General features: G+C 31.9%; 1 protein-coding gene across 1 annotated transcript; it reads right to left on the bottom strand.

Moving 5' to 3' along the window:
* Positions 1-260: 260 nt before the first annotated feature.
* LOC132057141 (transcription factor AS1-like) lies at positions 261-5,274 on the bottom strand. Its single transcript, XM_059449600.1, has 2 exons — positions 5,206-5,274; positions 261-980 (listed from the first exon to the last, which is right to left on the bottom strand). Exons 1-2 carry the CDS (start codon positions 5,240-5,242, stop codon positions 598-600), a joined length of 420 nt encoding a protein of 139 aa, XP_059305583.1. The 5' UTR covers positions 5,243-5,274; the 3' UTR covers positions 261-597.
* Positions 5,275-11,000: the final 5,726 nt, after the last annotated feature.

Genomic DNA, 11,000 nt, shown 5'->3' with positions numbered 1-11,000 from the left:
TACTTTGTGATGGACTCAAGTGGTGATAGAATGAAGAAGAACCAAGTGATCCCCACGGACTTAACCGCAAATATTATGATATGTTGCGTGGATGGACAGCTGAAAGGAGACAATGGCGAAATGAAATGTGATAAGGTAAATATAAGTTCTTTTATCATATATTACTTCCATCTGATTGTCGAACCTTGTTAGTTTTTTAAAATACACCCTCATTTATCTATCTATCTATCTGTGCCCTTCAGAAGGAAGGTTTGAGGTTTACATTCATTATGTATGATATTTTTTTTTCTTCATGTCATACTTGGAAATTGATATTCACCGAAAGCCAATACCAAGTAGATCCTCAACTTAGTTTCGCTCGTTTTCTCTTTTCTTTTGTATGTCAGCCAAAAAAATAATTAAAGTGTGATTCGTTTTATGCGTGTTGCAATCATCAAACCTATTTTCTTGTTTCAAACTGGTACGAGATGAAGTTGTAACTAGTAAACTGTAACGGTAAAATCATGTTCAACTTTGTGGAGCCGGAGCTGGTGCAACTGCATGAAGGAAACCTCCATTGGAAGTAGCCATAAGTAAAACCTGGGACACTCCGCTCTTTCATAATCTTCGAAAGGTACTCTCCAGAATGTGATGGTATTTTCCCTCGTCTAATGGATCAACAACCTTATTGTTTTCTTTCTGCTCTCTCTGTTGCTTCTCTTTCGAATACTTTCCTAATTGTTTAGCAGGTCTACCTGGTACTTCAGCTGCTATATTCTTCCATTTGTTACCGTGTTTGGCTTGTAGCTGGATAACAAGACGTTGTTCCTCTTCAGTGAGTGATCCTTTTCTAATCCCTGGTTTGAGGTAGTTGAGAGATGTGTGCCATTCTTTTGGTCCATAATGTCTCACATATGCACGCAACAAAGTATCCTCTTCAGCTCGCCACCGTTGCCCCTCCCTTATTTCCAGGTGTAAACACCAGTGTCCATCGTCCCAAACTCCTCATAATTTACAAATTTAGAGTAATTTTACTTTCAATACTAAAGTAAAGAATCAGAACCATGACTTAAGCACATTATTGTTCGGGCCAAGTATCGTCATTCATCAAAGTTCATTACATGCAAGTGCTTCACATTTAATGTAGTTACTAGCATAACGTTAGAAATAATATAAAGGAAGTCACTACAGCGTCCTTAAATGAATTACCATCACAGAACAAAGGATTGTACAATAGCATTTAAACAAAGGAAAGTCGTGATGTTTCACTACTCAAGACTTTTCCGAGACAAGAACGCAACTGATTGTTCAAGTATACAAAACTCAAAACTGGTGAGACATGAGAAAAATATCAAACGCATTAGATAAATGAGAAAAAAAAAAAATGTATAGTTCATTGACATGCACACACTGAGCAAACTATTAAAGCATCCTAGCTTGTAAAGTAGATGAAATTCAGAGGTCTAAGCAAGAAAAACCTACACAGTAGATGGGAAAAAACTGGCATAAGACAAGTCATAATAGGAAGGCCAGAGCCAGTGAACAAGTATTTCCATGAGTTGGCGCGAAGGAACGACATCATAAATCATAGTAGACTGCTAGTTAAATAAGCTTTCAAAATGATCAATGAAAATTGACATTCACTTCCTCAAATATGCAGACTTAACTAACATACTTGTTCAAAGTCGAAATTAAAGAGGGTAGTCTGTAAAAAAAAAAAAAATGACGCTTTTCAATCATAAAGATACAAATGGTTGGAAGTCTTAAATTTGCAACCGCATAGGATGGAGGTATCTGCTCACAATTTACAGGTGGAACATCCCTAAATCTTGAAAGGGCTGCTATATCAATCTATGATATCAACTACTCATGACCAGTTTATAAATGTTATAGAGTTGAGTTCTAGGAAACAACATTAATCCAATAGAATTCACACTTTAATTTGGTTCTGACCCTTCAGCATTCAGATCTTTTTATCAGTAGAGACCAGACTAGCCACATTTGAAGGTCACAGCTCTCAGAGAAATGCGGAGAAAATAGTAAAGGAAAAAAAAAGTGGACAACATATGCACCCAAGCGAAGATTAATAGAAACATACGTAAATGAGAGATAGTGTGATGCAATATCACTTACTACCATGTACAGGACTTTCAAAATGCAAGGAAATATGATCAAGAGAGATCTGCATTTTGTTACACTATGCAGATCAATATCCTTCTTGACCAGCATTGAATTACAAGATTCTTGGAAGTTCTTATCATTAACATTAAGGAGTTCATACATAAAAAAGTTTAGTCTTTCACTTGAAAGAACTCAGCAGAATATGTTGATGAAAATTAACACCATTCCTCCAAGATTACTGTAACTCATGTTTATTCAGCTCAATTGCAATAACCCTTTAAAGAAGTACTGTAGTTTTCATGTCCAAATATATTTACAGGACGTCAAGCTCTGCAAACAGCAAACCTGGTGCTAAACTACTGAAATTCAGTGAATCAGATTTTCAATATACCAAGATTTAGAACAAAACTAGCAAAAAGTGGGGGAATAACACAATAAAGATGGGAGCAATTTATGTAAAATGTATTTAGGTAGACACCAGAAAGTGTGGTGGTATCAAATAGAAAGATACAAAACCAACAATATACAAACAATATTTAGTAAAGATCAGAATTAGAACAAAATGGCAAAAATTTCAAGATTTTCCTATTAGTAATAGTAGCTGCAATAGTTGAAGCCAGATTGTGCAAAATGGGAGGGAAATAATGGAAATGCAGAGACCACTACAACAAAAAGAATAGATTCTTTATCTTCACCACCACATATAGGCTATAGCCATCCATATTGTAAATATATACAAAGAACAAGAAGACACAACTCAGTGAAAAATTAAGCAACTTATAAGATTTTCCCACAAACAAGAGCAACCCTGGAAAAACCGTCAACACAACACAGTAGGATACATCCATCATAACAGTTTGATCACAAACCAAAAAGGTTGATAACTATAGAAACTTACAAGAAATCTCTTAGGAAGCCCAATTCTTGCTTGACCCATTTAATCTTTTTTGTTTTTTTCAAGAAAGTATGAGCAAAAAGATAGAAGGACATCAATATTTTGCCTTGCACAGAATTTCTCTTTTCCTAGACTCAAAGAGATGTAGTGTATTGGGTTGGAAAAGAAGGGCAGATTTTATTTTACCTGAAAAGAGTGACTCTTCCATTGGCACTTATCATTGTAACTAAGGTGTAACAGAGAAGACTTGAATGCAATTAAAATTAGAATATTCATCAAAGATATATATATACAACCAATGGAAAGAAACTACTTTTAACATAAAGTCAACATTTGGTTAGAGAAACTCAAGTTTAGACGTTGAGCCCTAAGTTTCCGATGAAAATCCAGATGGAAGTGGAGAATCAATAAGAACACTCTGCAATTTCATTCAGAGCTCAAATCAAATACTGTCATTCAAATTATACTAGCATATAAGAAACAAGTTCTTACTTTATCTTTTTCTTTTTATTTCCCCTACTACCCTTGAAACGTAGGCGACACCACACAAGAAATTGAGTAAGTTATATTAATAGATGTTACTACTGAAAGATATAAGCTCATTCTGTTGTCACAAGTTGCAACTAATCCTTTAGCAGATACCAGGAATATAAGTTGCTGGGTATTATAGAATTATCATGCAGAAATGAAAACATAGTAAACCAAATAGAAGGTGATCTAACAAAATGTTTACAATAATAAAAGTCTTGGCAGTTTGAAAGAACTGTCTTAGGCGGCGAGGACACGCAAAAGAATTCTTGGTTTAGAGCAGCTTCGCTTTAGCGTCCGCCATTAGGTTCTGCAAGTCTTGATTGACATCCCATTTGCTCATAAAGATACAAATGGCGCAGGTAAATTTGGAACCCATTGCTATGGAGGTATCTGCTCACAATTTACACTTGGAACATCCCTAAATCTTGAAACCTGCTATGCTCCTTGTATTCTGCTTCAATTATAAAGGATATAGAGTTGAGTTTTGAAACAACATTCTCTAGAATTCACACTTTAATTTTTCTGACCCTTCAACATTCAGATCTTTTTATCTAGAGACCAGACTAGCCACATTTGAAGGTCACTGCTTTCTCAGAGAAATTCAGAGAAAATAGTAAAGTAAAAAAACCCTGGACCTTAACACTCCAAGCTGCTTAATTTTTATGTAAATAAGAAATAGTGTGATGCAATATCAGTTCTTTGTACCAGACTTTCAAAATGCAAGCTATGATAAGAGAGATCTGGATTTTTTCTCCATCAATAGGTTGACCAGCATTGAATTACAAGATTGTGGAAGTGCTTATCATTAACATTGGAGTTCATGGAATGCCAGTTTAGTTTTACTTGAAAGCACTGTTGAATATGTTGATGAAGATTAAGTAACACGGATGGAGATTCCATCTGGCAGTTGAAGTAACTCATGTTTATTCAGCTCAAAGCAATATGGAGGAAGAAGAGTTTTCATGTCCAAATATATTTGCATCAGCTCTGCAAACAGCAAACCTGATGCTAAACTACTGAAATTCAGTGAACCAGATTTTCAATATACCAAGATTTAGAACAAAACTAGCAAAAAGTGGGGGATAACACAATAAATATGGGAGCAATTTTCTCTGTATTTAGGTAGACACCAGAAAATGTAGTGGTATCAAATAGAAAGATACAAAACCAACAATATACAAACAATATTTAGTAAAGATCAGAATTAGAACAAACTCAAAGATTTCAAGATTTCTCTTTGAATACTTCCCACTATAGTTCCCAATCTTTTAGAGAAATAATTGCAGAGACCTGGTACAACAAAAAGAATAGATTCTTTTCTTCACCACCACATATTGTATAGCCATGTTTGCTAAATATATGCTGGATAACAAGAAGACACAACTCAGTGAAGAAGTGATCCTTTTTTAATCCACAAACGAGCAACCATGGAAAAGTTTTTCAACACAACACAGTAGGATACATCCATCTTAACAGTTTGATCACAAACCAAAAAGGTTGATAACTATAGAAACTTACAAGAAATCTCTTAGGTGCCATTCTTTTGACCCATTTAATCTTTTTTTCTCAAGAAAGTATGAGCAAAAAGAAGACATCTCTTTTGCTTGCACAGAATTTGCCTTTCCCTCAAAGAGATTTGTAGGTTGGAAAAGAAGGCCAGATTTTATTAACTCCCAAACTCTTCCATAATTTACCTGAAAGAATATTTAGCACCATTTTATATCAAAACTAAAGAATCAAAGATATATATATATATATATATATATATATCCAAACATGGAAATAACTACTTTTAACATAAAGAACATTTGTTAGAGAACCTCAAGTTTAACGTTGAGCCAAATCACGATGAAAACAAAGTGGAGAATCAATAAGAGCATTTTTAAACAAAGCTCAAATCAAATGCTATGTCATTCAAATTATCAAGTCTAGCATATAAGACAAGTATGCAACTTTATTGTTCTTTTTATTTATACTAAACTCAAACTGGTAACACACACAGGAAATTGAAAGTTATATTAATAGATGTTAATGAAAGAAAAGGATCTGTTGTCACAAAAAAACATTTCAGCAGATAGCAAATATTGCTGCTGGGTATTCTAGAATTATCATGCACACACAGAAAACATAGTAAACCAAATACCTGTATGTCACTCTGACAAAATGTTTACAATAATAAAAGTCATGAACAGTTTAAAAATGATATAGAGTTGAATTGCATTTCTAGAAAACAACATTAATCTGATAGAATTAAGATAGAAGAAGAATTTGCATTTAATTTGGTTCAGACCCTTCACCATTCAGATATTTTTATGAGTAACTAGACACATTTCGACCAAGGATGAAAACTTATAAATAGAAGCATACCTAAATAAGAAATCATGTGATGCAATTTCAATTACTATAGACCAGCAAACTTTATAAGATTGCAAAGATCATGTAATACTGGAAATACCAGTAGAGGATCATCAGGGTACTTTCTGCAGTAAAAGAACTCAGAAGAATATGTTGATACGAATTAAATAACACCCTTCTTCCTAGATTACTGTAACTCATGTTTATTCAGCTCAATTGCAATAACCCTTGAAAGAATTACTGAAGTTTCATGTCCAAATATAGTTAGGGCATCTCCAACCTTGTACACCATTTTTTACACCAAAATGGTGGAAATTAACTCCAACCCATTACACTATTTTTTACACCAAAAAAGAATATTCCTTTTATATTCTTCTCTCATCTATATTATATTATTTTCTTTTATTTAAATTTTATTTTTTTATTTCATGTTCTCTCCTGTTTTCTTTTTTTCTTCCACTTTTACATATTCATCCCATGTAATTCATATTCCTTTGTTATATAAACATTTAATATAAAATTATTTTATACCATAAATTTTTAAATAATATAAATTGTAAGCAAATATTATACGTTATACATATTAATGGATAATTCAAATAAAAGTGAAATCATTGATAAAATATAATTAAATAAATATTACATTATGGCAAAATTTATTTTAATTTCTACATAAATTTTCAACTTCCCAAATTAGTATGTTGCTCCGATAAATGTTCTATTAATTTATTACAAAAGTAAAAATGAGCATCTTTGTTCTTAATTTTTTTTTTGTCGAGCTAAAATTGTTCAAATCGGTAATTTTCATCTACTACCATAAAATACCATCACGGAGTTGGACCTTCCCAAGCATCTTGAATTGGTGCATTAAGATCACGACTCATCCTCGATTATCACCAATTGTTCTATAATACATGTAGTTAATATTATGCTATGTTATAATTTTAATGTATTTTCAATTCTAAATTATTATGTTATTGAACATTGTGTTATTAACAACATATTATATTTTACATTTGCTAAAAAAACTTTTCATTTTTGTGATGGTTATATTTTTTTATGCACACATTATAACTTATAATAAAATTAACTTACAATTTTATATAAAAATAATATATACGAAAATTAATTTATAAAAATTACATCCAAAATTAAGATGTAAAATTAATATGATTAAGATATTACATAAAAAATAATTAAGTATATTAGGGACCTAATTGAAAAAATTAAAATTTATAATATGTTAAATTAAAAGTGTTATATAATAAAAAAAAATTAAAAAAAAATTGATGAATAGTAATGGTGTTGATGAATAATGTTACCAAATTTGAGGCATCACTATTCACACACCAAAAGAACTCAGTAAGAAATGGATGCAATAACACCCTTCTTCCTAGATTGGTTGGAGCTCCAAAATAGGATTTGGTGCAAAAAATGGTGCAAGGTCGAAGATGGCCTTACAGGACATCAAACTCTGCACTCCTTAGGCTAACTACTGAAAATTGAGTGGACCAGATCTTCAATATACCAAGATTTATAATAAAACTAGCAAAAAGTGAGGAAAAACACAATAATGATGGGAGCAATTTATGCAAAATGTATTTAGGTAGATACCAGAAAATGTAGTGGTACTGGTATCAAATAGAAAGATACAAAACCAACACTATACTAACAATTATTAGTAAGATCTGAATTAAAACAAACATGGCAGAGATTTAAAGATTTTCCTATTAGTAATACATAGCTGTTATAGTTGAAGCCAGATTGTGCAAAACGGTAGAGAAACAAAGGAAATGCAGGGACCACTACAACCAAAAAGATAGATTCATTATCTTCACCACCACATATAGCCCATCCATAAATGTAAAGTGCAAGAACAAAAACACATAATTCAGTAAAAAAAGCAAGTAACTTTATAAGATTTTCCCACAAACAAAACCATTCCTCTAAAAACCATACACACAACAAAGTTAGAACCCCAAATCTTTACTTCGACCCTTTTGATCTTTCTTGAAAACAAGAAAGTATGAGCAAAAAGATAGATTCTTTATTTTCACCACATATAGCTATCAATACATGTAAATGCAAGAACACAAACACACAATTCAGTAACAAAGCAAGCAGCTTTATGAGATTTTCCCACAAACAAGACCAGCCCTGAAAAAACCCATATAACAGACCACACAACAAAGTAGGAAGACAAACAAACAAAGTTGGAAAATACCCATTACAGCAAAAAAGATAGATTCTTTATCTTCACCACATATAGCCATTCATATATATAAATGCAAGGAGAAAAACACACAATTCAGCAAAATGCAAGAAACATTATAAGATTTTCCTACAAACCATATAACAGAAAACACATGTAGGAAAATGCCCATCAAATCAGTGTGATCTTTTATTGTTTTTCCACAAGAAAGTATGAGCAAAAAGAGACCAAACTGTGCAGAATGGGAGAGAAATAATGGAAATGCAGAGAACATTATAGTAAAAAGATATATTCTTTATCTTCTCCACATATAGCCATCCATACATGTAACAATTCAGTTAAAAAAATAAAAACACACACATAACAAAGGTTGGAAATACCCATCAAACCAGTTTGATCACAAAACCAAAAAAAGGGGACAGCTTTAAGAGATAAAACAAATATACACTTACAAGAACCACTTAGGAAGCCCAGTTCCTGCATCAACCCATCTGATCTTTTTTGTTTTTCTTCAAGAAAATATGAGCTAAAAAGAGAAAAGATTAAGGAAAATGTGTGTGTTGCAAAGAGAGTAACTAAGAGGAAATGGTAAGAAGAGAGAAGATAGAAGAAAAGAGGTAAGATGTTTGCACGCTATAAGAGAGAAAGAAAGGGTATGGGGGTGACGTATATAGGGAATGTGATGACGAAGACTTGCAATGGAGTTTTTTAACTGCTCCCTCGCTCTCTCAAAAAGATTAGCCTCCTTTTCTTTTTTAATCTGTTTCAAAAAAATTATTCTTTTTTTATATTTAAAAATAATTTAGTTTTATGAGAGGATTTAAAATCACACAAATATTTAAGGTTTATTTTAGATCACACATTTTAATTTTTTTTTAAAAAAAAAAATTTATGCCAAATCAAAAGAGGATAATTTTTTTGAGACAGAGGGAGTACAAAGCTTATTTCTACATCCGACACACTAACCACACACGCGCACTATTATGTATGTAGTTGTATTGTACACTTGAGAGTTGAGGGTAAAGTTGAAAAGTAACTGCAGTATGAAAGATGTGGTGCAGTGGATGTGATTGTTTCTTCTTTAAGCAGAGGTTTTGAATTTGAGCCTAAAGTATAAAAAAATATTTGGTAGGGAGCGCTTCCTCCCGAATACCGGGTGAGAAACTAAAAAAGAAAAAGTTGGTAAAGAGAAAAATCTCTTCTAATTATAAGATGATGTCTGAATCAGCTTGAGGCGATATTTGTCCTCTTTTGCCGGAACAAATAATTTTGCATCAAAAATTAATAACTTACAGTAATAAAAAAGTAAGAGAGAGCTCGTGGATTAAAAGTTATAAGCCTTCAACTGCTCCGGGTTAACCGTAATTTCGAGATCAAACATCCAAGTTTAAGCTTTACATTGAAGTAAAATCAAGATTCTATAAGTACGAGTTCAAATAGATTGTGTAGTTGAATTTAAGAGCATTGTTGTTACGACAATTCTACCCACTAAAGCTTAGTCAACTTAAAAAAAGTCACTTATTTTTTTTTATTTCCGCTAAATTTGCATTCAAATATCTCATGATAGTATTAGGCTATTAGCCTATTGTATTAACGTTAGGGCTACACACTTGGATTTTAAAAAAAAAAGAGTTAGGAAATAGGGAATGAATACATGCTTTGTGGCAAAAAGATTTTGTTGTTACTCATTGTAGAAGATAGACTAGCTGTTGTGCAGAAAATGGTGTTCAGAATTGAACTAGCCTGTTAATAGTTTTAGACTGTATTTCCTAGATTGTGACCTTCAAGAATCTTTCTTTATTAGAACTAGACAAATTCATAATATGATCGAATTTAAGGCAAAAAAAATTAAATAAACAAAAGGGGGTAGTGAATTTTTTTTTCCCCGGGGGGGGGGGGGGTTTAAAGAATCAGAAAATGCAATAATGGCAAGGAAGAGGAGTTTGTGGACAGTAGTACAGATTAGCATCTGCCTAGTTCTTTGAAACTATCATCATCAAAAGTCTTGGATTAAATTTCATTTTTTTTTTTTGCTTTTAATTGGCTTTTTGAGAAGTGGGAACTGAGAACTGTTTTGAGTTTTCTTGTTTCAACTTTATTTTTAATTAATTATTTTTCTGATAAACCTGCCACCTACTAGAAGTGACTACACTCTTTGCTGCCACCCCTTTAACCCCACAGGGAAATAAAAGAGAGTAGTATCACAATATCATCTTGATGCTAGAGCCTGCTTAACAAGATCCACTATTATTTTTTCTAGCTAGAAAAAACTACTAAATTACAGTACTTGTCAAAGATTGGCTTTTGTTTGAAATATTCACTTGTCATTCTTTTGAAAGGTTAATTTTTTTTTACAGATTTATAGTTTAATTTTGTCAGTGTGAAAATATTTGACTCAGATGCGAAATTTAAACAATAAAATAAATCTATTAAATTTTGTTGTCCTAATTACAGTCGAATACAAGATTTGAATTTCACAGCGGACTCAATTTAATAGTATATAACAATAATTAGATTCATAATCAAATATTTATGAGTAATTCTTAATACAGTGCATAAATAGAATATGTGCAAAAACAACTTAATTCGCGTGAACCCACAAGAAACATTATGGATCTGCCGCTAATTTTTTAAACATGTGATAATATTTATGTAGATTTAAATAATGGTACTATCTTTTAAGGATAAAATAAAAGGCTTAAGTTTACTTTTCGTTTTTAGTAAATTGGGACAAAGGGTAGGGAGTAACTTTAAGAAATATTCGAGTTTATTTTTTAAGTTTTTTGATAATTAATTAAATCTTAAGAGGAGAATTCTGATGGGTTAATTATTTAGTATTTTTATTAGCAATGGTACTCAAATTATGCAAAACCATTGTTAATTACTATGAGTACTACTTAATAGTAA

Source organism: Lycium ferocissimum, chromosome 5, assembly GCF_029784015.1.
Source record: "Lycium ferocissimum isolate CSIRO_LF1 chromosome 5, AGI_CSIRO_Lferr_CH_V1, whole genome shotgun sequence".
Classification (NCBI taxonomy): domain Eukaryota; kingdom Viridiplantae; phylum Streptophyta; class Magnoliopsida; order Solanales; family Solanaceae; genus Lycium; species Lycium ferocissimum.
The sequence above is the reverse complement of the archived record's forward strand: the minus strand, read 5'-3'. Positions and strand labels throughout refer to the sequence as shown.